This window comes from Ursus americanus, chromosome 2, assembly GCF_024610735.1.
Source record: "Ursus americanus isolate L20-20 chromosome 2, mUrsAme1.1.p, whole genome shotgun sequence".
NCBI classification, from domain to species: Eukaryota; Metazoa; Chordata; class Mammalia; order Carnivora; family Ursidae; genus Ursus; species Ursus americanus.
The window spans coordinates 21,880,915-21,908,808 of NC_142128.1; the positions used below are offsets into that span (position 1 = coordinate 21,880,915).

The following is a 27,894-nucleotide window of genomic DNA, read 5'->3' on the forward strand; positions in this document are numbered from 1 at the left end:
GGTCCGGGAAATCGGCCGCTCAGTAGGCTCTGCCCCCTAGAGGCCGAGTGGGGCCGCAGCCGCTCGGGGGGGAGGGGGGAGCGTGGGCTTGCTAGTTAGGAGGCCTGCGCCTTTAAGGGGCGGGGCTGCGCCCTCTGTGGCAGAAACGGATTGGCTGGGAGAGGCCCCCCGGAAGTGATGCACGGGGAAGCCCACGTGTGCGCTTCCATCCCACATGGCGGTGCTCCTGAAGAGGCTGCTGCAGTCGGCGAGGCGCCCTGCGGCCTTGGGCCGCCCCGTGGGACGGCGCGAGGCTAGCCTGGGCACCGATCCCGGGGCTGCGGTGCGAGTGCGGTTCGCCCCCAGTCCCACAGGTAACCTTGGCGGACGTGACGCTGCAGGTCGATGTCCACCGTCCCGTGCCCGCCCCCCGAATGTTCCCGAACGAATCCCTTCCGGTGGAGTCAGCCTGGGCGGGCAGCGCGACCCCATTTTACAGAGGCAGAAGCAGGTCCACGAGCGGAAATTATTCACATAGCCAGGAAGTTCTTTGTGTACCATCTCTTTAGGTCTCTGATTCGTGTATTCAATAAATTATCGAATACAAACTGTGTACTAGATACCGTTCTAGGCGTTGGGATATAGTGGTCATCGGGAACGTATGGCTCCTATTCTCAAGAAGCATACACTGTAGTGGCCGCGACAAACAACGTGTAAAAGTAACGGTACCTTTAGACAGTCACATGTGTCATGTGAGAAATGAAGCGGAGTAGGGAGCTGGGGTTTAGGTAGGAAGCTCTAGAAGATCTTATTTAGGACGTATCGTTTGAGCTGAGAACCAAAAGACAAGCTAGCCACCCTGAAGCCTGTAGGAGGAACCTTAAGGGCACAAGAACTTGCAGGTACAAAGGAAAGGCCCTGTGGTTAGTGGTATTGGCGCTCAGCAAGCCAGAGAGTGAGGCAGGGGCTCATTGTTTACCCTAGTGGAGATCTTGTCATGGCCTTCCCCCTAGTTCCCCAGGTTTTTTTCTCAGGGAGACCACCTTCTGCCCTCTCCACACTGAGCATGCCTCTCTCATTCTGAACCTTAGGGTCCACATGTAAGACTTCCTTTGTGGCAAGATCCCAGCTACACAGAGTGACAGGATCTTTCCTGGCAGGCAGTAGAGTGCAGAGTGGGCTTCTCAAACCATTGTGACAGGACTGGTTTTTAATTCCCAATTGATTATAAATATTTTTTTAGAACCAATATAAATGAGTTAGTAAAAAGGAAAAATATTAAAAGCATACAAAACGTGAGCTTATTTTTATTAGATTCATCAGATAAAAAATTACTCTGTCAAATTGCTGTTAAGTTTCTAAACATTTATTCTCGATTTCTGTACTTGTTGTGAACTGGCAACATTTTGCAGACCAGTACTGGCCTGCACCTTGCTTTGCAGAGCACTCTTAGTAGGCAGGTGCCAAGGCCTGAGATTGGCTTGGTCCAGATTATGGGCTTTGCCACTTCTCAGCGGTTTGACATGGGCAAATTGCATAACCTTTCTGAGCTTCAGAGTTTTACCCTCTGTCAAACAGGGCTAGTGATGGTACCTGCCTCATGGGTTTGAGCTAATGCAGCTGAGGCACTTAGCAAGGTCTGGTACTCCTAGAGCTTAATAAACAATATTCTCTATTATGATTATAGTTCTCATTTTCCTTGCTGATTTGCATGTGGAAAAGGCTGTTGACTATAGACAGATAAAAGAATTACCAAGCAACTGAGATCACTAATTGCTAAAATTAATGGAAAGCTGTAGTTTGATCAACATTTAGTCTCCCAACAACTCTGTAAGGGAGGTTTCTATTTTTTGTTTTTAATCTCTCACAATGAAATTGAAGCTCAGACAAGTGAAGTAGAGTGCCCAAGGGATAGATAGCAACCAGTAAATGGATGCAGAATTTAAATCCAGATTTATTTGATTTAAGAGATCTTGCTTTCAATTACTGGACCCCCGTCTTCCATCTTGGGGACTACTGGTTTTGTGGTGGCCTTGCGATAAATAGCAGAAAGTCACAGTCAGTGTTGAACGGGAGTCTGCCTGACTACAGAAGAGCTTTTTGTGTCCTGTGCTGCGTCCTGTTCCTGTAGATGTAGAGAAGCTTATCGTGGGGACAGGGCCGTGGCCTGGACCAAAGAAGACAGGATAAGCGGAAATGGGAAAATGCTTCATTTTAAGCTGTTAGGAATGATGGAAAGGTAAAATCTTAGGAGTTTGAACTCAGGTGAAGAGAAATATAGTGGAATCAAGTATTACTTTTGGGTAGTGTTTAAAGCCAAAACTTCAGGTGAAAATCAGAGAGTATATGCAAAATGTAATTGTATGGTATCTTCAGTTTGTAATACCTTTTTTTTCTACCCAAGCACATCCCTGAATTTGCACCCATTAAGTGCATGTGTGATATGGCTTGCGTGGATAATCCTCTGCTTGGCCTCATTTGGGTGAAAACTTGGCCTTGAGGCAAATCTCAAAATAGAACAGTGGGTGCAGCTGGGGAGAGTTGGAGTCTTTTTTACAACATTATACGCTCTAAAACGTGGGTGGTCTTCTGCTTCCAGGATAAGGGGCTAAATGAACGGACCATTCCCATCCTCTGTGGCCGTCTCTCTGGGTCCTGGCTGGAAAGAGGGGACGGGGTAGCTGTTTCTTGAGCTTTGATACTCCCTGGGGCATCCTGTTACAAGCAGGGCTTGTTTGCCTCTTGGCCAAGGCATGTCCATTCATCTTCCTTGTCTTGTCTGAGCTGTTCTCTTCTTTTCCCAGGCTTCTTGCACCTGGGCGGTCTCCGCACTGCCTTGTACAACTATATCTTTGCCAAGAAGCACCAAGGGAGCTTCATCCTCAGGCTGGAGGACACGGATCAGACCCGCCTTGTGCCTGGGGCAGCGGACAATATTGAGGACATGCTGGAGTGGGCAGGTGAGGCAGGCCAGGGAAGGACCCTTCTCCAAGGGGAAAGAGAGAGCAGGGAAAGGAACCTGTAGGTCTTCTCATGGGCCCCAAGATGGAGAACGAGGACTTTGTGGAGAGATGGGTACATTTGTGCTGCCTCTGGTGGCACGTGCCTTCCCAAAACATGATGAAGCTCCCTGAGGAAAGGCTCCAAGGCCGTTTTGAGGTTCCTGTTCTTACCTTAGAATCTCAGGTCAGGTCCTCTTGGGAGCAGACGGGAAACACAGGCCAAGAATAAGAGGGAACTGGAGAGACTAGGCCTGTAGTGAGCAGGAGAAAGCTCCAGCCCCCAGTTCCCATGTGGGAACCCATGTTCAATCTCACTTCCCATAGGAGCCAGAAATCCAGGTTTTCATTACTATTTTTTTTTTATGAATACTTCCCATTGTTAAATTTGAGCCCAGATTTTTTTTTTTTTAAACCACATTGTGTGAGCCAAACAAAATGTGTGTAGCCTCTAAAGTCAGTCTTGTGGGACGTTTAATCCAGAGGCCTCCTAAACTCCTCAAAGACAAGGAGGAATGCGTGTTCCCTGGGTCAACAGTCGCCTACCTGTCAGGACAGGTATAACCAGTTAAGCTCCCCAAGGAAAAATACCAAAATACCAAGACTTTTATGAGATGTGTATCTTAATCTCAGGTAGGTTATTAACGAGACTTTGGGTTCCCAAAGGGCAAAAACTGATTTCATTTGTACCTTCTGTCATGGAACATTATAGCAGATGCTTAGTCAAGATTAGTTGGATAAAGGAAGTGATTCACGAAGATCACTTACTGTAATGAAGGTCCTGTTCCACCATTGAACAGAGACCCAGTGCCCAGTAAGTAGGGGAGGACAGATGAACAGATTCGTTCATTCTCCCTGTAACATTACGCATTGATGAGTGCTGTGGAGACAAGGGTGACAGGTTAGAGAACTGGCAGGGAAGGATCCTCTTTCAGACAAGGTGGTCTTCTCAGAGGAGGTGACCTGAAAGCAGATTGCACAGTGAAGGGCCAGCCCCGTGGTTACCTGGGCGAAGGCTGTTCAAAAGCAGAGGGAAGAGGAGATAGGAAGGCCCTGCTGCAGGAAAGTGTAGGATGTGTTAGAGAAGCAGCGAAGATGCCGGCGTGTCCCAAGCACAGTGACCCAAAGCAGAGGGACTGCAGATGTGAAGACGGGTTGGCCAGAGCTAAACCACATAGTGCCAGGCAGGCCAGGCTGAGCACTTGGATTTCCGGGAGGGCCTGCTACTGTCAGGCACTGGACTAGGCACGAGCGGTACAGTGATGAAGAAGTCCCACCGTCGGAGCCCCTGTTGAGGCCGTGTGAATGCGGCCTGCGGCCCCTTAGCAGAATTCCCCCCACCAGCTCTGTGGTGAGGCAGAGGGGCAGCTGACTTCTATAGCTTCCTGCTTCAGGAGTCATCCTGTGTGTTTTGGTTTTTGGTTTTTGGTTTTGTGGGTTTTTTTTTTTTTTTTTTTTTTTGGTAATTGACATATAATTCACCTGATAGGTAATTCACCATTTCAAAGTGTACAAATCAGTGGTTTTTAGTGTATTCACTATGATGCCAGCCATCACCACCATCCAATTTCAGAACATTTCTGTTCTCCCGAAACAAAACCCTGTACCTATCAGCAGTTACTTCCTATTCCTGCTTCCTTCTAGCCCCTGGCAGTTGCTAGTCTACTTTCTGTCTGTGTGGTGTGCCTATTGCAGACATCTCAGATAAATGGAATCGGATAATATGTACCTTTAGTGACTGTCTTTTACTTAGCAGAGGGGTTCTGTGCTGTAACATGTGTCAATAGTTCATCCCATTTTGTGACCAAATACTGTTCACTAGATGGAGATACCACCTTCCGTTCATCAGTGGATGGGCATTTGGATTCTTTCCACTTTTTTGAGTCTTTTTTTTTTTTTTTAAGATTTATTTATTTTAGGGAGGGGCAGAGGGAAAGAGAGAATCTCAAGCAGACTCCCTGCTGAGCATGGACCCTGATGTGGGGCTTGATTTCAGGACCCTGAGATCATGACCTGAGCCGAAATGAAGAGTCGGACGCGTCACTGACTGAGCTACCCGGGTGCCCCACTTTTTTGACTCCAGTGAATGGAACTGCTATGAACACTTCTATACTAGTTTATACGTGAACATACATTTTCAGTTCCCCTAGTGGGATCACCCTTAAACCCTGGGGTGTTTCAAGTGCTGAACGTGTTAAGGTTTGGCCAGGAAGGGGCTCCCAAATGTACCTGAGCCACTGTCTTTTCTGACAAATGAAGAAATAGAGACCCAGTGGGAGAGGGAGCTGAAGGATCATGATCACAGCCCAAACTGGCTGAGGGCCTAGCACTTAGGGGACAGTGCACTGAGCACTTCACCTGTGTTGTATCGTGCTGACGTCATGGTGACGCCCAGGAGAGTTCTTACTTGCAACAAAGAAATGGAAGCTCTGAAAGGTGACTTGCTCAAGGCCTCGGAGCAGGCCAGTGCGTGCGAACCCAGGCCTGTCTGCCTGCAGAGCCTGTATTAATGTTGGGTATGCAGGATTAATCATGTCCCTACCTTCCTAACTCACTGGAAAGCGATTTGAGGGCAGAAACACCACCATCCGGCTCACCTGTGTCCCTTCTGTCTGTAGGGGAAGTGTTTATTGGTTACATCTGTCCTTTGTGACCTGAGGAAAAGGGACCTTGGGTTGGGGCTGTGACTTAGAACAGGTCACATTTCATTTCACAGCACCCAGTGTGGCGGTTCTGCCGGTGAGCCTCACGCTGAGTGCTGTGTAAGTGCTGATGTGTCCAGTTCTCGCTGCTGCCCCGCACGTGGACCGTCAGCTCCGCTTCGCAGGAGCGGATGCTGAGGCAGTACGATGAGTGGTTAAAGGCTGGATTCTGGGGCCTGCTAGCCTGGGTTCCAATGCAGTTGCACCCCTTGTCCTTGGCCAAGTGAGGGAACGGAGCCCGTCTGTGCCTCAGTGTCCTTACTGAATGGGCGTCAGGATGACATCTGCGTGGTAGGGCAGTTCTGAGGCTTAGTGGAGATCACAGAACGTAAAAACAGCCTGGCAGGTGCTTGGCCCTGCAGCTCTCACACATCTTCAGGATCCCGTGTCACAGCTACCCAGGCGCAGGACCCGGAGTCCAGCCAGGGCCTGACAGACTGTGCCCTGAACCATGCTTTGTTCTCCTGAGCCAGCTGTTCCAGACCTGGGCTTCCCCCCACTCGCCGGGGAAGGGGTGGGTGGAGAGGAAGTGCCGTCGAGAGCGTGGGCTGCAGAGGCAGCACACCTCCCTGACTCTTTCTCCGTCAGGCCCCATGACCTTGGGCCCTTAGCCTCTCTTTCAACTTACTTGTAAAAGGGAAATCGAAATAGTAATGAGCTTGAGGAATGTTGTGAGGATTACAAACTTTACTGTGTACCAACAGCACATAAACAGTGCCCGGGAACCAGTGTTGTGATTATCTTCGTTTTTAATATTTGGTGATCATGGTCTCTTGCTGTGTCGCAGGTATCCCGCCTGATGAGAGCCCCCGCCGGGGAGGTCCTGCTGGGCCCTACCAGCAATCCCAGCGGCTCGAGCTCTACGCCCAGGCCACAGAAGCGCTGCTGGAGTCCGGCGCCGCTTACCCCTGCTTCTGTTCACCACAGCGGCTGGAGCTCCTGAAGAAGGAGGCCCTGAGGAACCACCAGACGCCCCGGTGAGAGCCCCGGCCTATCGAGGCTGCATCCCTAAAGTTACATGTGTCCCTGGGCTGTTGCTCCATAACAAATCACCCCCAGACTGTGGTCACCGCACGGCCTCTGTGGGTCAGCAGCCTGGACATGGCCTAGCCGGCTCCCTCGGCTCAGGGCCTCACGCAAAGCTGCAGTCAAGGTTTTGGCCAGGTTTGTGGTTTTCTTCAGGCTTGGTTTGTGGAAGATCGGCTTCCATTTCTCTCATGAGGCTGTTGGCAGACCTCGGGCCACACTGGCTGTTGCCTGGAGACACCAGCTCCTTGCCACGCGGGCCTGTGCACAGGGCAGCTCCCAGCACAGCAGCTGTCTTCGCTGTGAGTGAGCCAGATGGAAAGCAAAAGCAAACAAGCAAGACAGAAGCCAGAGTCTTTTCATAACCAAATCGAGGAAGTGACATCTCATCACTTCTGCTGCATTCTGTTCATAAGAAGGAAGCCACTGGGTCCAGCCCACGCTCCAGGGAGGGGATGCCCTGGGGGCAGAAACCCCGGAGGCAGGGATCACTGGGGCCACGTCGGAGCTGCCTGGCACAATGGCTCTGGGGCAGTACTAACATGTCATTTCAATTATTGGTTGTTCTGATGAAGTAAAATGTTTTTAGGTCCAGAGAGATATATATAGAAAGATCTTTCCTAACCTTGACTCTGGCCACTCGATTTCCCTCATCATAGATAAATGCTGTTAGAATCTTCTTAGGTCTCCTCCAGAGACATTCAGCGCAGACCCCGAGAAATGTGTATTGTTTCTCTTCTCCACCATTCCAGCAGCCCCACGCAATATGCAGACTACGCAACCTACCGTTCCCACTTACCGTCTTGAGGAGACCAAGTCTGTACTGGCCCATAGATTTTTCTTAGACTTGCACAATATTCCATGGTACAAATGGACCAGCCCTTAACCAGTTTCTTACTAATGAATCTTTCTGCCATTTCTAATCTGTAGTTACAGCAAAAGAGCTGGGGTGGATCACATTGACATACCTCATTGTACACATGTGCGGGGCGTTTGTTGGAGACCTTCCTAGATGTGGAAATGCAGGGCCAGTTTGGAGCTTTGATAGACACTGCCCTGTGGCCCTGACCACCTTGCTTCCTATCAGCAGTGGTGTTAGGACGTCTGGGTTCCAGTTATTTATTTATTTATTTTTAAAGAATTTTATTTATTTTTTTGTTTTTTTTTTTGTTTTTTTGGGTTTTTTTGAGAGAGAGAGCGCGGTTGTGTGAACATGGGGGCTGGGTGAACGGGCAGTGGGGGAGAGAGAATCCCAAGCAGGCTCCACGATGAGCACGAAGCCCAGTGTGGGGCTCAGTCTCATGACCTTGAGATCACGACCTGAGCCGAAATCGAGAGATGCTTAACCAGCTGAGCCATACAAGTGCCCCTATTTTTAAAGAATTTTAAAAACTTTTTAAAAGTTTATTTAAACAATCTGTATGCCCAACGTGGGGCTTGAATTCACAACCTCGAGATCAAGAGTCATATGGTCTTCTGACCGAGCCAGCCAAGTGCCGCCCTGTGTTCCAGTTTAAACGAACTGTTTGGACAAGGGCTGGATGTTTGTATGAGGTCTTGACATTCATTGCAGAATTGTTCTTTTATTATAAACAGTCCACTTGTCTGTTGGCAGAAGGTTCTTTTTTTAAAATTATGGTCAAGTTCTGTCGTGGAATTCACCCAGCCATTTACTAATTGAACACTTAGCTCTGTGTTAAGGAGTATGTTTTCAAGCTTTACATTTGGTATCAGGATGCTTTGGGGAGCAAGTAATGGAATGCCCTGTGGGAAAGGGCCAAACCAGGGGCTGGCTTAGTCGGTGGAGCATGCGACTCTTCATCTCAGGGTTGTGAGTTCAAGCCCCATGTTGGGGGTAGAGTTTACTTAAAAAAAAATAAAGAATTTCAAAAATGGGGGACAAGCCAGAGCTTCTCGTACTTTCATGTGCAGGCAGCTCACCTGGGGATCTAGTTAACATGCAGATTCAGATCCACCAGGTCTGGGGTGGGGCCTGAGATGGCGCATTTCGGACCGGCTCCCTGGTGGGGCTGCTGCTGGGTGGTGGGGGGGTGGTTAACAGACCATATTTGGAGTAGCCAGGGCATAATCCCAGAGACATTTACCATGTACTCTGCAGAAATCTGGAGGTGAGGCAGCAGCTCTTTCTGCCCATGGGTCCTGTCTCCATGCTTAGTAAAACCCATCTTATTGCAAAAAAAAAAAAAAAAAAAGGAAAGAAAGTCTGGGGATGAGAGACCCAAGGATAAAACCAGCAGCTTCAAGACATCAGGGCTCTGTTTTGGCTCCTCCCTGCCTCCCTTGCCCCACCCCACATCCATTGCAAGTGGCTGCGGTGGCTCCAAGCATTCTGTCCTCCTAGGACAACAGCTGAAGAGCACAGGAGAAGGCAGGGTATAAAACGGGGGGTTTTCCTCTGGTGGCTCTTTCACTCTCAATTGGAGAGAAAATCTTTCCCAGGACCCTAACTCTCCCCTGCCCCCAAGCAGACTTTTCTTTGAGTCTCAGTGAGGAGAGTGGTCCTACCTGGGCCAGTTGCTGGCATAAGGTAAAGAGATTGCATGATCGGCTATACCAGCTGTGATTCAACCCCTGGGACTCGGCATTTTGCCATTTCCTTGCTAACGAAGAAGAGGGACAGGCTGGCAGGTAGGCATTAAGTGTCTTGCCATGCTGTTATCTCACTTGGTTTATTGATATATCCCTCTTCTTATCCCTGGTTGAGACTGGAAAAAGAGCTAGAGAAGTAAATGACTTGCCAAGGTCATCTAATTATCAGAGATGAAGACGGAACCCATCTGTCTTTGGTACCCCAGTTGCTATGCTGCTCTGTTTCCCAACAGGTATGACAATCGGTGCCGGAACTTGAGCCATGGGCAGGTGGCCCAGAAGCTAGCCAAAGGCCCCAAACCTGCCATCCGCTTCCGCCTGGAGGGGGAAGCGCCGGCCTTCCAGGACCTGGTGTATGGCTGGAATCGGCATGAGGTGGCGCATGTGGAGGGGGACCCGGTCATCCTGAAGAGCGATGGCTTCCCCACCTACCACCTGGCCTGCGTGGTGGACGACCACCACATGGGCATCAGCCACGTGTTGCGGGGCTCCGAGTGGCTGGTCTCCACCTCCAAGCATCTGCTCCTCTACCAGGCCCTGGGCTGGCAGCCACCTCACTTTGCCCACCTGCCCCTGCTCCTCAACAGGGATGGCAGCAAGCTGTCCAAGAGGCAAGGGGACATTTTCCTGGAGCATTTTGCAGCTGCTGACTTCCTGCCAGATGCCTTGCTTGATATCATCACTAACTGTGGCTCCGGGTTTGCAGGTACCCACCCACCTGGGAGGTCCCCGTGGGACCATAGCAGTGAGGAGCAGGGCTTTGGTTCAGGCCCACCCAGTCTTCAGCCCCGGCTGTGCCACCTGCAGTCTTGCCCAAGTTCATTCTTGTGTTTATTGAGCCAGAAATTGTGTCCAAGGCTGGGACTACAACAGTGCTCTTAAGGAGCTTATTATGGTCTTTGAGCCTCACCCTCCTCGTCTGTAAAATGGAGATAAGCGTTTTCCTCTTAGGGTTAGGATGCACTGAGCTCATGAGTATGAGGCACCCAGCAAAGTATCTGCCCTGCAGTAAGCATGGAAATTATAGACCTTATAATCATGACAATTATGTGACTACCACTGTGGCAAGTATGGGTTCCAACAATATTACTGAGATTACTATGAGCCTAGTTTATTCCAGCTGTGCCTTTATCCTTGGCCCAAGACTTAGAGCCCAGAGGTTAAAGAAGTACCAAATTAGGATGACCTCTTGGTGGAGGGGATTTCTGAAAATGTGGCAGTGATCGTCTGCTTACTGTTTATTCTGCTTTTACCTGGTTTACTCTTTAAAGTATCCTTAAGAGGTATTTATTATCCCTGCTGTTTCTAAGATGATGGAGAGGCTCGGAGGGGTTTGAGTGACTTAACAAAGTCACACAGCCTGTAAGAGACATGGCAGAGGCTCCCTTGAGGCCCAGGCCTGACCACAATGCCCACTGACTGTATGGGACGGGGCTGCTGCTCAGGAGGAGGGGCTCCCAACACAGCAGTTCTTAGCACTGCCTGCGCCTTGGAATCACCCGGGAGGCTCGTAAAACGTACTGATGCTCAGGCCGCGTCCCAAACCAGTGGAATCAGAATCTCTGGGCACAGCCAGACTGTGAGCATGCTATTCCTGCAGCTCGAGTCATTGTGAGGGTCATTTAGCCTGATTGTTTTCAAACTTGTTTTTTCTGAGTGCAGAATCCTTTCTGCAAATGAAGGCTCATTCGGGCCCTTGATCTATGAAAGAGCTAGAAGTTGAATCCTGTTGGTTGGTATGGAATGGGGAACCCAGGACGTGCTCATCCAGCCTCTGTTGTGATTGAAAGGAGAGGCAGGGGCTGAGGCTGGGCATGCCTACTTGCAGAGAACCAGATGGGCAGGACCTTGCCAGAGTTGATAACACAGTTTGACCTGACCCGGATCACCTGCCACTCAGCCCTGTTGGACCTGGAGAAGCTCCCAGAATTCAACAGGTGAGTGGGGAGCCTGGGGGTGTGGGGCACTGGTAGAAAAGGGCTTTCTTGCTGAAGATGCATCCCCAGGGCGGAGGGTCACACGGACCTGATTTGACTGTGGGCTCAGGCGTCTAAGGTTCTGTGACCTGACACAGAGCATGTAAGTCACCTAACCTCCTGGAGCCTCTATTTCCTCTTCTCGAACATGGGGCTAATAACAGTACCCACCTTGTGCAATTGTCTTCAGAGTTCAATGAAATTAAATGTTGCATCAGAGTACTTTGCACAGCCCCTGGCATGTAGAAAGTGTTCAGTAAATGGTAGGTGCTGTTTTTGTCATTATTGTCCCGGCATCCCTGGCTTGGATTCTGTTAACCACGGCCTGGAGAAGGGGCATCTTCATCTCGGAATCATCCCCTACTTCTGCAGCCAACAGTGAATGAGCACTGTCTCGTGGCGCCTGTTGTACATTTCATGCAGTTCTTCATCACGCCTCTAAATCCAGTTAGGTTCAGATCACTGTTGAGATATACACCTAAGGGCCTCAGTGGTAAAGCCAGCGGACAGATGTGTACTTAAGGGACAAGGGACTCCTTGATGCCATCTCCTGAGCCCCGGTCTGGGGACAGGCTCCTTTCTGTGCTTTACTTGTGTGAGCCCAGAGTTCACATTGACTGCAGGTGTCTTAAACACGTTACTTCATTTATTTCTCCCATAGACCTCTGAGGTCAGTGGCCTGACTCCATTCTGTTTTGCATACACAGAAACCCAGACAGTTCCATAGCTAGCCCAAGTTCACACAGTAAACAGCAGGCATCTCTCGAATGGGGCATTCAAGAGCAAATGCAACTTGTACCCTACCTTACTGAGTGTAGGGAAACCAGTATCTCAGGGAAATGGGGACAGGATGTGGAGATATTTGGTGACCCGTTCCAGTCCCCCCTGAAGCATGAGGGCAGCCAGAAGAAGGTAGAGGTGGGCTTTGCTCACCGTGAATCAGGGAGGAGATGCAGTGTTGGAACTGACACCCACGGGTTTAATGCAGCCCAAGCTGTCATGTTTAGATGTTTTTAGTATCCAGCCACTGCTGATTATTTCCGTGCTAGTAGTAAAGGTAGTAATAGGAGTTGTCACAGCAGTACTAGAGGTGTGACGCGAGTAGTAACAGTAATTACCGTCTGTCTAGCACTTACTGCCTCCCAGGCCCTGGACCTGACACGTGTCATCTCAAGCTTGGCCACTAGGGTCTCTTGATTGCTTTCTTTCTACTGTCTCATCTCACTGCTGCGGCAGTCCTAGGAACAGTTTCAGCATGTGGTATTAATTCCTTTTTAAGAAAATCATTATGTTTTTTGGACAGTTGTGTGCTGTAGATAGCTTCCCAGAGGGTCTCCTCCTTCCACTGCTGATGTATGGGAGGCTTTGTTCTGACTCCCTGCCCGTCTCCAGCTACCTTGTGCTCTGTGCTCTACAGATGGTCCCTCGTTTAACCTGCACAGCACCCTGTGATGGAGGCCCCCCCCCACACCCCCCATCATCCCCGCATGATCAATGAGCATCCCGAGGCTCTGACTGTTCATGTAACTTGCTGCAGACATCTCACAGGGCTGGTCTGATCTGCAGGCCTGTCCGGTTCCAGAGCCCAGGAGATACTCACCCACCGCTGCTGCCTGCCTTCCACGCCAGGGACAAGGGCCAAGCCCCTACAGATTGGTCCTCGGCCCTGTACCTCTCCTTCTTGGGTCCCTCTGACATTGCTGGGGACAGGGTAAGGGCAGCCTAGGGAGGGGACTGAGGACTGACAGGGCCTACTTCGAGGCTATGCTGCTTCCAAAGAGAGGGAACAGGGCAGTTAGAAGAATTCTGGAAAGGAGAACAGTTGAACTGATAAGAAAACCTGAACTTCTTAACTGTGAGCCCTGAATTCAAGCAGCTCTGTCCTCTGAGCTGTCCCCTGGCTTCAAATCCTAGAAATCCGTATTCTTAACCTCAGCCTCTTTGTGCCAGAGCCCCATGCTTTAAGCTGTGTCAGTAGGCAGACCCTTGCAGAGTCTGCCTTGTAAACTCAGGTGTCTGTAGAGGCCAGGCCGGCAGCACAGGGGAGGGTAGCAGGCCAGGAGAGGCACTGGGGAGCAGAGGGCCTGGCAGACTGGAGCATACTGTGCCTGTAAGCTGGGTGGCCTCCACTCTGTGCTAGCCATCAAAGCCTGCGGAATGCAGGCCCTTTGCAGCCAGATCTTCAGATTTCCCGAGAGAAGCCAGAAATCTCTATTTTTATGTGATCTCTTCTTAGTTTAAAATGTTAGCTACAATTTTAGAAACACTGAAAACAGGATATCTCTCTGGGTTGCTTAGGGGCTCTCAGGCTGCTGCAGACCTTGGCTAGATCCCTTTCCTGTATATTCTGTTTCTAGGCTGTGGGGGGGGGGCAGCTCACATAATGTGTCATTCTTCCACCCCCGCCCCCACTTCCCTGGGGAGAGAGGGTTTGGGTGGGCTGGCAATGCCACGTCAGGACGGTCCCTTGGCTTCTCTTACAGGCTGCACCTCTGTCGTCTGGTGAGCAGCGAGACCCAGAGGCGTCGGCTGGTGGGGAAGCTGCAGGCCCTGGTGGAAGAGACATTCGGGAGCCAGCTGCAAGACAAGGAGGTGCTGGACCCAGCCTACGTGGAGAGGATCATCCTGCTGAGACAGGTGTGGCCTCAGGGGGCTCCGGGAGACTGCGGGAGTGGATGGCGCCGCCATTACTCCCTGTCCTGGTGTGTCCGAGCCCTGTCCACAGCCCATCCAGTGACTGCCTCTTCCCCCCCCCGCCCAGGGTCACGTTTGCCGCCTGCAGGATCTGGTCTCCCCAGCACACTCGTACCTGTGGACTCGCCCTGCAGTGAGCCGAGCGCAGCTGGGCACCATCTCGGAGAAGGTGGATGTGATTGCAAAGCGCGTGCTGGGGTGAGTTCCTACAGGCCAAGCTCAAGGCTCCGCACCTGACTTCCCTCTCCCTCCTGGGACCCTCTTCCCCCAGGGCTGGCTGTGGGAACCCTGCACCACCCCATGGCTGGCAAGAGGGTCTGGGTAAAATGAGCGCTGACTGGCTTTGTTTGGCAGGGGCCTTCCCCAGAGGAGCCCAGACCTTCCCCAGAAGGGGGAGCATATTTAGGCTTTGGGGTTGGGTCCCCCAGGGTTCCCTCCCAATACTGCCACTTACCCAGTTGTTCTGCCCACACCGCGTCGCTGTGGCCAACTTCAGCTCTTTGAACTCCCGTTTCCTCGTCTCTAAGGTAGAGATGACGCTCTAGTTCTTACCGTGACAGGAACAGAAAAACAACCAAAGCTGGCGTAGGCCCAGCCTCATGCAGGAGCCAAAAATGTGTCACCAAGATCTACTTTATCTCTCTGTTCCTTTGACTTTCTGAGCCACACTTCTCCACGCCGGCTCCTTTTTCTGCAGGGACCCCACATTGGGTGGGTGGAGGGTGGGACTCTCTACCAGACAACAGAAGCCACAGTACTTACCCACATGGGAGTGGCTGTCCAGGGCTGAAGAGCTTTTCCCAGTTCTCAAGGGTTTTGCTGTCCCTCGATTTTGCTCTTGTCCACACAGTGCAGAGTGGCTCACAGATTATCCACAATTTAGCCAGAAGAGGAAGGAGGAAAGAGGGATGGGTAGGAAGCTCCTTCCCCTTATGGACCTGACTTAAGAGTTACACATTCGTTTCCACCTGTATCCTGATGGCTAGAATACCTGTCTTGGTGGCCACACCAAGCTACAGGGGAGTCTGGAAAATGTAGATTTTTTTTAACTTGGTAGCCATGAGACTGGCTAAAGATTTTATCCAGAAAGGGAGAAAGAATAAGAAGGGACTGCTGACAGCCTCTCTCATAATCTGTGCTCTGGTTGTAAGACTGCCCCAACCCCACAAAGCCTCAGCTGTGTCTTGAGATGAGCTCCGACAGAGCTCCGTTAGCCTCGTTTTCTGAACCAGTCATCAAAGCCTGCGGAGTGTGACGTGCCAACCAGCATGGTTAGCTTATCTCCTGGGCTCTAAATGGACCCCCAGCTGGGGCACATGGGCTGAAACTGGGAGCCAGGGGATTCCCCAAGGAGATTTGGGGTATCAGGAGAAAGGCCGATGGACGCTGGGCAGCAAAACCCACAATGTCCTTTTTACTTACCTCCTCCCACCTTTATTTGAAGATTAAAGTAGGTAATAAGTATTTGCTGTGCACATGCCTGCAGTGGGCTGTTTTGTATATTCTGTACGTTAGGTATGTATACATCGTACGTGTGTGTGGGGTGTGTGTGTGTGTGTGTGTATACACACTTAAATTCACAGCAACCTAATGAAGTATCAGGTTAAAATGTTATATCCCCATTTTGTAGATGAGAAAATCGAGACACAGAGAGGCTAAGTAACTTGTCTAAAATCATTAGTTAGAGGAGCGGGGATTCAAACCCAGGCAGGCTGGGCCTACAAGGCCATATGTTCCTCTGTACAAAGTGCTTGGACAGTGGCTGATACTTAGAAACCTCAATATATTGTTATAATACACATTTGGAAGTGATAAGAAAACAAGTACATGGCAAATGATACAGTATCATACAAATGGTACAAGAAGGTCTCTCGCAAAAAAGTGTGTTTTCTGTTCTACTCCAGCCCCCAACAGAAATGCACCACACTTAGCAGTTTCCTTTGTATAATGTCAGAGTATTCAACAGTATGTGTATATGGCGCCATTCTGAGGAGTTCTTAAATTTTGAATTTAACATTTTGATTATAAACACATTCAAGTCTCTCAAACCTGGGTTTAGAGCCTCGAAAGTATTTAAAAAGGTAGATAATTGGCTGGGGCGCCTGGGTGGCTCAGTCGTTAAGCGTCTGCCTTCGGCTCAGGGCGTGATCCCGGGGTTCTGGGATCGAGCCCCACATCAGGCTCCTCCGCTGGGAGCCTGCTTCTTCCTCTCCCACTCCCCCTGCTTGTGTTCCCTCTCTCGCTGGCTGTCTCTCTCTCTGTCAAATAAATAAATAAAATCTTTAAAAATAAAAAAAATAAAAAAAAAATAAAAAGGTAGATAATTGGGAAACCCATTTTTATCCTGTTCCCCATCCGCCCAGTTGTAGAACACTCCGTACGTTACTACTGTTCTTAATTAAATCTAAATGGTCCTTTTTTTTTTTTTTTTTACACAAAAATCAGTAACACTGTTCCGTGTCTTTGGTTTGTTTGTCTGTCTCACTTAAGATAGCTGCGGATCTGCCCAGTGCCTAGAGAGCGTTCTCATTCTCTTCTACAGCTGCACCTATCCCATTATGAAACCACTTTACCGTAACTTATTTAATTCATCTCCAATTGATAGACATTTGGACTGCTTCCAAATTTTGCCGTTACAAACAATGCCACAGTGAATAGCCAAGTATAGACATCATTAAGCAGGTTTGCAAGTGTATCTCCAGGGTAAATTCCCAAGAGCCATTATTATCAATACTCCCTTAATTTAGGGCATTCCAACATAGGGGCTCTTAGTTCTGATTCACCGGGGCTATTGCCTTAACTTCCCATACCTGCCACGGGGTTAGATTTCAGAGACAGTCTGGGGCTCCCATTCAAGGCAGGAAAACCGACACCCAAGCGTTCTGGAGACGCCAGATTTCTCGAAGTCCCTTCTGTGCCCACGCCAAGCTCTGGGCCAGCTCTAATGTGTCCTGAGCTGCCATTGTTGGCCACCTGGGGCCTGTCACTTCCACCAGATCCTTGGCAGCCTGCTTCCCCACAGTGACGTGGAGGAGAGTACCTGTTTTTTCCCACATTGCATTTTATATTTTCTGGATTTTGGAAACAACAGTCATCATGTGGCCCAGGTAACGATGCAATAAGAATGGTTACTTTTGCCTCCCATTGAAACTCGGTTGCTCAAATACTAGGGTTAGGGAGGGAATCTGTCAGTACAAAGAGGCAGTCTCTTCACATTACTTCTAAATGCCCCGGGGCCAATAGCCCTCTCACAAAGCGCCCAGGCAGCATCACAGTCGGCATCGTGGCTCATCCACACCGGTGAAGCTCTCCAGCCCCAGCCCCTCCGCAGCATTTCTGGTTTGGAGTCTCCATAGTAGCTGAAGGGAACTGGGAAGGGGCGGTAAAATAGACCGACCCCACCCTGCTCCTGTCCTTTGCTCCAACTCAGAGTTGTTATTACTATTTTTTGGCAAGTCCAGCTCTAACTGACTGGGGAGTCTCTTGAAACTCGAGCGCACTTGTGAGAGAGAATCTCAGCTGGCCTGCCAGGAAAGCAGCGAGCAGTGGCTGGCTTGTTGGATTTTAGGTCTTAAGTGCTTCAACTTATGAGCAAAGAATGGTTGTAACAAGAAGGGGCCCCCAGGCCGGCTAACACCAAGACCTGTGCTCTGGTGGCCCCGGGCAGCAGGCACTGTGACCCTCTTCCACTTTGGGAACTGCTTCACCCTGGCCTCCTTCCCCTACTTCATCATGTCCAAGTGCAGCAGCCTGCTGAGTACAAGGCCTTCTGGGAGTGCATGCAAGCCGGGGTCACCTACCTCTTCATGCAGCTGTGCAAGATGCGGTTCCCGGCCACTGGGAAGGTGGCATCTGTGACTTCACTGGGGAGTTCATAAAGGCCAGCATGGATGTGCCGACCTGATAGGCCTAAATCTTGCTGTGTCCCAGAATGGAGGCAAGGGGGAGTGCAAGAGCGTGGTTGCTGCCCTAAAAATTGAAAAAAAAAAAAAGAATGTTGGTAGCAAGTTGGTGGCAGTGCTATTATGGGAGCTGGGGTCTCCTGATATCTTTCTTCCTGTCCTGTGCTACATTTCCCCCCACCCCCCAAACAGTCTTCTGTCCACTGCATTTCAGGTAATTTCCCAGAGGGCTTCCTTCTTCCATCCTATGTCTAACCTGTTCCTAAGTTGTTTTTAGATTCTCTTGCAGTGTCTTTGAGCTCTTGGATATGATAAATGTCAGCTAATATTTAATCTTTTAATGAAATACGAGATCTAATACTTTGGAGTACTGACTGTTCAGGCAGTGTACTCAGTGCCTGACAAGTTTTAAGTTAGCCCCAGCAGAGCCCTGTGAGGTGGAGACTGTGTTATTATCCCTGCTTTACAGATGAGAAAACTGAGGCATAGAGATCACATAACACTGAGAAAGAAATTTGTAAATACTCTTATTATGAAGTCTTCCTATGTTGTGCTTGGGTTATCTGTGTATGTGGTCTCTTGGTGGTTTTTCTTCCTCAACTTGGATGGGAAGGGGGTAGTAGATCTTCCTTCCCTCCCTTCTCCCCTAAGCAGGCTTGAATACTGGCTTAAACAGTCACAGCTGACCATTAATCTTATCAAATTCTCCATCTCACCTACTTGCCACTTGCCCCCATAGACTGGCTCTCTTTTAGGCTTTTGTTTATTTTTTTAAGGTTATGTATTTATTTTATTATTATTATTTTTAATTAATTAATTAATTTATTTATTTATTTAATTAATTTATTTATTTATTTTTAAGTAGGTTTCATGCCCAGCGTGGAGCCCAATGTGGGGATTGAACTCACAACCCCAAGATCAAAACCTGAGCTGAGATCAAGTGTCGGATGTTTAACCGACTAAGATACCCAGGCGCCACTATTTATTTTCTTTTTTAGTAATCTCTGCACCCAACATGGGGCTTGAACTCACGACCCTGAGATTAAGAGTCACGTGCTCTTCCAGCTGAGCCAGCCAGGTGCCCCTCTTTCCTAGGCTTTTAGGAGGACCCAGTACGACCTTAACTCGGGATATGCTGAATAGAGAACTGAAGAAGGTATCCGAAGGTCTGGAAGGGACCAAACACAGTACTGTGATGCGGCTCCTCCGAATGGCCCTCAGCGGACAGGTGGTAAGTGGGCAGATGGGCCGGACTGTTCCCTGGAGCCCCTTATTCATCCATTCAGCTGACATTCACTGGCCAGCACTAAGCTCTGGTTTGGGGGTACAAAGATGAAACACGATTGTTCCCTTCATTCAGTCATTCAGCAAATAGTATTTATGGAATACCTACTGTGTGCAGGCACCATGTCGGGTACAGTGGGCACAGCAGTGAATGAAACACACTCCCTACCTGCATGGAGCTGGCGGTTGATGGGGGCGGTTGATGGATCAGCACGGGAACACGGCTCCTGGCAGCCAGCCTCAGCCACAGAAAGTAAAGACAATAGAAGGCTAACTGTGCCCCTTGGGCTGCAGGCGGCAGCACTGGGGTTGGCTGGGGCAAAGCGCCTGCGGACCAAGGCTAGACGTTCGCTCTTTAGGCAGCTCAAGGCGATGAGGCAATGTTTTCTCTTTTTATTCTTAGCAAGGCCCCCCTGTAGCTGAGATGATGGTGTCCTTGGGAGCGAAGGAAGTGCGGGAACGAATACAGAAGGTGCTTTCCAGCTAGAGAGAAGATGTGCAGGACAGTGGAGGTGTCCCTAGGAACCTGGACGGTCCTGGAAACTGCCTTCAGAAGGAAACAGAGGGGCCTAGAGCCCACCGGTGGAAGGAACCCGAGTGGAAAGTCTCCGGATGCACACAGTACATTTATGGCTTCTTCTCACCTCGTGTCTGGTTCGGACAGCACGTTACATGGCGCAGGTTAGGGGCTGGTTTGCGTTCAGCTCAGACTGCCAGACAGGTGGCTGAAACAACAGAAGATTGTTTTCTCAAAATTCGGGAGTCTGGAAGTCCAAGCTCAAGGTATCAGCAGATGCGGCTTCCCAAAGGCTTCTCTCCTTACCTTGCCCACGGCCACCTTCTCTCTGTGTCCTCACATGGTCTTTCTTCGGTGTGTGTCCTTGGCATCTCTCTGGGTGTTCACATCTCCTCTTATAAGGACATGGGTCAGGTTGGAGTAAGGCCCACCCTAATGGCCCAGTTGTAACTTTATCAAACCCCTTTAGGGGTCCTGTCTCCACATCCAGTCCCCTTCTGAGGTCCTGGGGGTTAGGGCTTCAGCATGAGTGTTGAGGGGATGCAGGTCAGCCCCTAACAGCATGGCAGCTCCCTGGACACATGGGTCTTGGTCCTTGGGCCCCATTGGGATGTGGAGCAGGGAAGAATGGCTGGCGCACACAGGGCTGAACTGGACAGCACACCTTCTGGGGCTTGTAAGAGGAGAAGTGACCGTCTGCCAAGGGTGAGCACTGCATTTCATACTGTTCTATGTCCTTGCACTTGGGGCATCTTATGTCACCTTCTCTAAAGGTCATCTCTTTCTCTTTTCCAGTTCTCCAGGCCTTGTCCTTGGACTGGAGACCTTCGCCCTGCCTGTTTTACACCTTTTTCTTCATATCCATCTCTTCTTCTGTCCATTTTTGTAAGTCTTTGTGTACAGGTTTCTGAAATAAGACGCTCTTTTTATTTATTTTTTTATTTAATTTCTGTGCCCAAAATGGGGCTCGAATTCACAAGATCAAGAGTCGCATGCTCTTCCAACTGAGCCAGCCAGGCGCCCCGAAATAGATGTTCTTAATGGGGTAAACAGGAATGGCTAAAGTGGAAGGAAGATGGTGGCTGTCTATAAAGACTGGAAAAAGAATAAATAAAATAAACATTTTTTTTTTTAAAGACCCTACTGGGGCTTCTAGACTTTCCCCATGTGGCAGCCAGCCTCCAAATGAGAAACATTGTAGTGGTCCATCCCCATTCGATTTCCACAACCCCATGAGAGAGGTGTTCTTATTTGTGTTATAAGTAGGGAAACTGAGCCTCAGAAGAGTTAATGAACTGTCCTGAGGTTATAGTATGAGGCAAAGCAAGAATTTAAACTCAGTCTTATGACAACCCAGAGTCCAAGCCAACTCTTAGCTACAGAGTGACATCAGGGTCTCTGCTTCTACAGCACAAAGCACGGTTATGAGAAACTGGCTCGTGAGTTGATAAAGCTGCTGCCACTTCCTCAGTTGGAGGGAGCTGTGTCTTCAGACTGGGGGCTTTGCTCAGTACCGTGGGTGTGTGTGAAGGGACTCCACGCATTGGAAATAACCTCAAGTCCATCCCCCAGCACTTCTTTTTTTTTTTTTTTTTAAGATTTTATTTATATATTTGATAGAGATAGAGACAGTCAGTGAGAGAGGGAACACAAGCAGGGGGAGTGGGAGAGGAAGAAGCAGGCTCACAGCAGAGGAGCCTGACGTGGGGCTCGATCCCAGGACTCCAGGATCACGCCCTGAGCCGAAGGCAGACGCTTAACCGCTGTGCCACCCAGGCGCCCCATCCCCCAGCACTTCTGAGAGCACAGTGAAGTGGTAAAGGCCGTGGAGGCCAGCTAGCTAGACTCAAAAGCCAGTTCTACCACCTACTCAGCATGTGACTTCAGTACTTCAGTTACCTCATCTGTAAAATGGGGCTGGCAAGGGTTCCTGTCTCAAAGATTGTATAAGGATTAAAATAGATATTATGTGGAAAATTTTTAAAACAATGCCTGGCACTTAACCAGTGTTATCTCTTACCATCATCACCACCACCAGTATTTTCATTCTTAGAAGGGTGATCTTGATTGCAAAGCATAGAAACACTGAGACTAACTTTTTTTTTTTTTTTTAAGATTTCATTTATTTATTTGAGAGAGAGAAGGAGCAGGGTGAGAGGGAGAAGCAGACTCCCTGCTGAGCTGGGAGCCCAACACAAAGCTCGATCCCAGGACCTGAGCTGAAGGCAGATGCTTAACTGAGCCACCCAGGTGCCCGCACACTCAGACTAATTTGAACTGCAAAAGGAATTTATTGGAAGAGGTAGGACTCTGACTGATCCAAACAGGAGGACTTCCAGCTGGACCTTTCAAGAGACTGGAATCAGTACCTGCAAACCCACTGGAACCCAAGAACCCCACTTTTATCCCTCTGAGACCACAGTCTCTAGCATTTAGCTGGGTCCACTCCCCTCGTCTTCCCTCTCCAGGCCGGCTTTCTCTTTCTCTCTATACTTGGCCAACAACTGCCCCAGCCTTAAATCCAAATCCTTTCTCTTATCCTACACTACCAGTTAGATAACCAGTATTCCATGTCCAGATTCCCAGAAGGAATCTGATGGGCCTCACTTGGGTCAGCTGTCTACCGTGGTCCAGTCGACTGTGGCCAGTGGGACAGAGTCACGCAATAGGATCGTGGCTGCAGGGGGGCCCACTGTACTGAGTAGGGAGAGTGGTTCCTTCCCCTCAGCGCATTCTCTGTTAGTGTCAGAGAGGATCTTTTCTAGAAATGATCGTTCTTGTAACAAAGTTTGGAATTTCATTCCCATTGCCTTTATCCTACTTTATTTGTTTCTACATACTACTACTATACGAGTTATACAGCATGCTTGTATGTATTTCCTGCCTCCCTTACTCTAAAGAATGTAAGATTAAGACAGGTAGTTTGTCTCATTCTTGGTTATAACCATGGTGCCTGGTCTATTGCCTGACACATAGTAGGGAATCAAGTGAAGATCTTATGGAAGAAATAAGGGCCCCATCAGTCAGACCAGTGAATTCAGAAGTGGCAGTCATCAGCTGGTCTAACTGCCAAATTCTAATAGTTTCCCAGCATCGCTTTGCAAGATTTGCAATTGTGGTTAGCAGGCTGGTCCGCGGCCTGTAATTTGCTTTGAATCCAGCTATCTGTGACACATAGCCCCTTTTTTTTTTTTTTTAAGATTTTATTTCTAAGTAATCTCTATACCCTGTGTGGGGTCTGAACCCACAACCCCAAGATTAAGAGTCACATGCTGTACTGACTGAGCCAGCCAGGCGTCCCTCTGTGAGACAGACTTTGGACAAAGACTCTGAAGTGGAGAGTGGGGACAAATGGAAGTCATCTATTCATCAGTTAATATATTTGTCATATGACAAAATTCCTACCTTCCCAGGGACCAAGAGTGATGAATACTTAGAAAGTGAGGATCGTCTGGGTGATAGGGTCCAGAGAGGGAGGCTTTCAATCTGTTCAGGGGTACCAGAAGGCTTTACAGATGAAGTGACCTTTGAACAGGGTTCTAAGGGATGAGTAGGAGTTTCCCAGGTCTGTGGGGGTTGGAAGGGTATTCCACGTAGAAAGAGGAAAGGAGAACTTCACAAAGGTGAGCATGATTGGAACTAAGGGTAGGAGTTGGGGGAGTGTAAAAGTGGCTGAGAAACCAGGCAGAGGGAAATTCCAAATGGCCCTTCTTTTTTTTTTTAAGCTTTTTATTTATTTGACAGAGAAAGTGTATGAGCTGGGGGAGGGGCAGAGGGAGAGGCAGGCTCCCCGCTGAACAGGGACCACCACCACCACCCACCCGCACCCCCCTCCCCAAATGGGGCTCAATGCCAGGACCCTGGGATCGTGACCTGAGCCGAAGGCAGACATTTAACCAACTGAGCCACCCAGGTGCCTGCCCAAATGGCCCTTCTTTGCCAGGTTAAGGATATCAGGGTGCCATCTGATGCAAATAACAACAACAAAACAACCCAGATTCAAAACCAGCTTAAAATAAGATTTAGTATTTCACGGTAACAGGAAGTTCAGGGGGTAAGGCAGGCTCTCAGGTTGGTTAATTAAACGTTCAGTGACGTCAGTAAGGACCCCGGGTCTTCCCATTTCCATCTCTACCGTATTGGCCCCAGCCAATGGCCTTAGGTTGGTTTCCTGTGCTGACAATTGGCTTGGCTAAAGTGGTTGGGCCTCTCTGCACTTCCTCCTTCATGTGCTGTCAGAGATAGTGGCTTTTTGCAGCTCTCTCCCTAAATGCAAAGAAACATTTCTCCAAGCACCCTTCCCTGGTTCACTTCCCCATTCTTGAACTTTTGGGGAAGTGGGGGAGGCATCCTCATAGATCAGTCAAAGCTCAGGCAGAGCCAGCTCTTCCCTGAGGTACATGGCTGGGTAGGGGAGCCTTGGGCACTTGAACAAACTGCGGTTCCGTCAGTGAAGACAGGAGTTAAGTCTTCAGGAGGTGGAAGGTGAGGAGCCATTGAAATGTTTTGAGCAGGGAAGCATCATGATCGGATTTGTGGATGATTTGAAAGCTCGTCCTGGTAGCTTTGCTGCTGAGAGATTTGAGCAGAACCGGACGAGAAGCAGGGAGCCCTGATAGGAGATGATCGGAAAATGAGGCATGAAGGAGGCTTGTTGTCCGGATGAAGCCACGCTTCCTCATCACAGCCTGACCCTGGTCTGTCTCCCCAGCTGCACTTCACGCTTTACAGCCCCTCACGTGCCCTCTTGCCTGGCCTCCAACCACATACGCCTTCCTGAGGTCCCCAGGCACGTCTCCTTCCTGCCTTCATACTACTGTTCTCTGTGACTGGAAGACCTGTCCACCCGCTCTTCTCTGGCTTTGCCTGGGCACCTCCTTCCTAGCCGTCAGATCTCAAGCTCCACTCTCACGTCAGGGAAGCCTCTGACTTCTTCCCAGGAGGTCTTCCTGTTGTCTTTCATCATCAGCACCCTCTTGTCCTGAGCACACAATTGGAATTGATTGCATAAGTAATTGTGTATGGAAGGAGTTCGGCAGTTACTTGCTGGTGTCAGATAGTAAAGTCCAGGAGAATGGGGGCTCCTGTCTTCAGCGTCGTACCTCTGGTGCTGAGAACAGCTCTGCTACACATAGTGGCTGCCCAGAGACACTGGAGTCGAAGACCAGATCCACCTCTGATTGGATTGGATGGTCAGGGTGAGCAGTCAAGCGCACGGGTGCTGGCCTCACCGAAGTCACTATGTTTAGCGAGAATGCTGCTCTGCAGTGTTCAGGAACTTCACATCACTGGTGGTAACTATTTTCATTAGTGAATCACCGGATATGAACGTGTTTTTTTAATTTAGAAGGCAGTATACGTTTTTCTTGGCACTCATGCTCATTATCATGGCCTGGGGGATCTCCCAACTTATCCTTCATAGCTGGGCCAAATGTTAGGGTCATGGCCTTTCCCTCTAGGCCAGAGCCCCCCTTAGCTCTGCCCCCTCCCACCACTCCCCCAATCCTGATGGCAGTAGGACAGCCCAGCCAAGGAGGGGAGGCTTTCATCACCTGGAGAACCCTTCTAAACTGAGACCATTCACTCCTGTCTTTATTCATTCATTTGACAAATACCTATTATGTGCCAGGCCCTCTGAGGCCTGGGGATGTGCAGAGGAATAATAAAGGCTCATTAATCATAGACACTCAGGGGCACCTGGGGGGCTCAGTCGGTTAAGCATCTGCCTTTGGCTCAGGTCGTGATCCCAGGGTCCTGGGATGGAGTCCCACATCGGGCTCCCTGCTCAGAGGGGAGTTTGCTTCTCCCTCTGCCCCCCTTTTCACCTGCTCATGCGCGCTCTCACTCTGTTTCTTTTGCTCACTCTCTGAAATAAATAAAATCTTAAAAAAATTATAGACGCTCAATCCACAGGTGTTTCTCACCCTCATTTATATATTTATGTATGTATTTACATTTTTTTTTAAAAAAGATTTTTATTTATTTTTACTTGAGACAGAGATAGCTAGAGGGAGAGCATGAGCAGGGGGAGAGAGAGAAGCAGGCTACTCGCTGAGTAGGGAGCCTGATGTGGGGCTTGATCCCAGGACCCTGGGATCATGACCTAGCCAAAGGCAGGTGCTTAACCGACTGAGCCACCCAGGTGCCCCGTGTATTTACATTTATTTGTTAAACTTTAAAAAAAAGAGAAGGTCCCCCACCTCAAAGAGATGAGAGTCCCACGTGAGACTGACAATTACAGTAATACAGGTGTGGAGCTGATGGTGGAGAGGCAATGAAATTGCTACAGGGATATGGAATCCCTGGGTGGTGGGCGGGGGGAGCCAGTCGGGGAACACTTTCTTTAGAAGGCGTTGGGTTTTGCCTTTTGATTTCAATTTCAGATAAATAGTAATTGTTTTAGTATAAGTATGTCCCAGACAATATTTGGGATATACTTGTGTTAAGAAATTATTTGTGTGTCTGAAATTCAGATTTAACTGGGCTTCCTCTATTTTTATTGGCTAAATCTGGCAGCCCCACACTGAGGTAGTTTGACAGCAGAGGGAGGTCCTTCCAGGCTGAGGTAACAGGGCATACAAAAGAAAGGACTCAAGGTACAATTAGCTCCCATTTGGTGCTTAGAGCTAGATAGGGAGAGCCAGAAGATTCTGGTTCCACCAATAATTATTTTTCATCTATAAAGTGCCAGAAGTTCGATGGTGTTTGAACCCACTGGCTGCCCTGAACTCCCAATCCACTTCCTTACTGCCCACTTATCTTTGTATCTTTCTGTTGTGGTCCCTAGGCCAGCGGCCTCAGCATTGCCTGGAGACTAATGAGAAAGACATATTCTTGGGCTTCCCCCAGTCCTACAGAATTAGGAACTGTGTGGGTTGGGCCCTGCATGATGCGTTTTAACAAGCCCTCCAGGTGATCCTAACAAAGGCCCATTGGAAAACTGATCCGCAAGTCAAAATGTTGAATGAGTGTGGTTGCTTAAAATCAGTAAGGTAAGCCAGGTGTAAGAATTATCTAGGAAGTGATGGACGGTCCCTGGTCAATGGAGAGCTTATACCGCTCTATAGGGTGCAGTCTCCAGTCTCCTCCAGACATTTGTTGCAATGAGGAAACCCAGCTCTAGTAACCCAGCTGTTTAGAATTTTCAAGAGATGAACATGTGTTACAGATTTTATTTGACTCATTAGTGAAGACACTGAGGAGATGTTACAACCAGTTCAAAGGAGAATCCACAGTACAGACACATTTATAGATCAGGAATATTGAAATGAACGTGCAAATGGAGACAAACTGGTTTTTCCACATGGAGCCAGTTGTATCCTCCCAGGAAAATTCATTTGCGTGCCTGTAGACAAGAATAATTTTTAATTGCTTTCAGTTATCTACAGTTAACAGAGATGTAGCATAATTCCCAAAGAACCAAAAAAAGAGAACACAAAAGGGTACGCTATAGATGATGCAGTTTCTTTGAAAAACAAAATTACCCCTATATGAATAATGTTCTGGGTGGAAGCTGTCTGCTGAAGTTCATATGTTGAAGCTCTAAGCCCCTATGCGATGGTATTTGGAGGTGGGACTTTGGGAGTTAATTCGGTTCAGATGTGGTCACAAGGGTGGCGCCCTCATGAAGAGATTAGTATCTTTATAAGAGAAGAGACCACAGTGCATGCTCTCTTTCTCCCTACCTACCAGCCCCCTTGGAAGCACACAGCAAGATGGCAGTCCTCTGCAAACCAGGAATTGGGGTCTTACCAGGGACCCAATCTGCAACACTTTATCTTGGACTTCCCAGCTTCCAGACCTGTGGGAAAATGTCTTGTTGTTTAGGCCACCAAGTCTGGGTATTCTGTTACAGCAGCGCAAGTTGACCAAGACGGGTAACAACCGTGAAAGGTTTGTTGCAGAGGCTGGCAGACAGTAAGCACTTCAGTCACTTGTGGTTCAGAACCCTTTCATGACAGTTTCTATGTAGAAGGGTGCTTTGGGCAGCAGTCTGTCAGACGGAGACGTCTGTGGCTAGACTTATTTTGAAACTGAGATAGCCACAATCGTGGTTACTTCACTTCGATTGTGTGTTTACTTGGGGCAGGGATGTTACTCGTGTAAGAGCCCCTGGCTCTGAGGGTCGCAAACAGATCAGGTTTGGTTCCTCACAACTGACAGTATCCAAAGGCAGAGAGACAGTGGTGGTGAAGCAAGAAAAGG

General features: G+C 49.1%; 2 protein-coding genes across 4 annotated transcripts in view; both read left to right on the top strand.

Moving 5' to 3' along the window:
- Window positions 1–195: 195 nt before the first annotated feature.
- Window positions 196–27,751, top strand: EARS2 (glutamyl-tRNA synthetase 2, mitochondrial). 3 transcript variants are annotated; one of them, XR_015727612.1, is made up of 10 exons: window positions 196–353; window positions 2,784–2,939; window positions 6,468–6,657; window positions 9,550–10,022; window positions 11,145–11,253; window positions 13,776–13,929; window positions 14,054–14,184; window positions 18,984–19,119; window positions 19,576–20,394; window positions 20,485–27,751. XR_015727612.1 is itself a non-coding variant. In XM_045776407.2 (9 exons), exons 1-9 carry the CDS (start codon window positions 215–217, stop codon window positions 19,657–19,659), a joined length of 1,572 nt encoding a protein of 523 aa, XP_045632363.1. In that variant the 5' UTR covers window positions 196–214; the 3' UTR covers window positions 19,660–27,751. The 3 variants fall into 3 exon arrangements, 1 of the variants encoding a protein (XP_045632363.1); XR_015727614.1 differs by having other exon boundaries at window positions 19,576–19,955; XM_045776407.2 differs by having other exon boundaries at window positions 19,576–27,751.
- Window positions 19,830–27,894, top strand: part of GGA2 (golgi associated, gamma adaptin ear containing, ARF binding protein 2) — a 44,859-nt gene continuing 36,794 nt past the window's right edge. Inside the window, exon 1 of the mRNA XM_045776406.2 lies at window positions 19,830–19,955. The gene's annotated coding sequence lies outside the window, so the exon portion shown is untranslated. The remainder of the gene's footprint in view (window positions 19,956–27,894) is intronic.

What these genes read in the sequence shown, in the direction of transcription:
- EARS2 (XM_045776407.2), top strand. Translation starts at nt 215, where the DNA reads ATGGCGGTGCTCCTGAAGAGGCTGCTGCAGTCGGCGAGGCGCCCTGCG. An exon ending in GGACATGCTGGAGTGGGCAG is followed by an intron (nt 2,940 to 6,467) that starts GTGAGGCAGGCC and finishes GCTGTGTCGCAG; the next exon opens with GTATCCCGCCTGATGAGAGC. An exon ending in AAGCTCCCAGAATTCAACAG is followed by an intron (nt 11,254 to 13,775) that starts GTGAGTGGGGAG and finishes CTTCTCTTACAG; the next exon opens with GCTGCACCTCTGTCGTCTGG.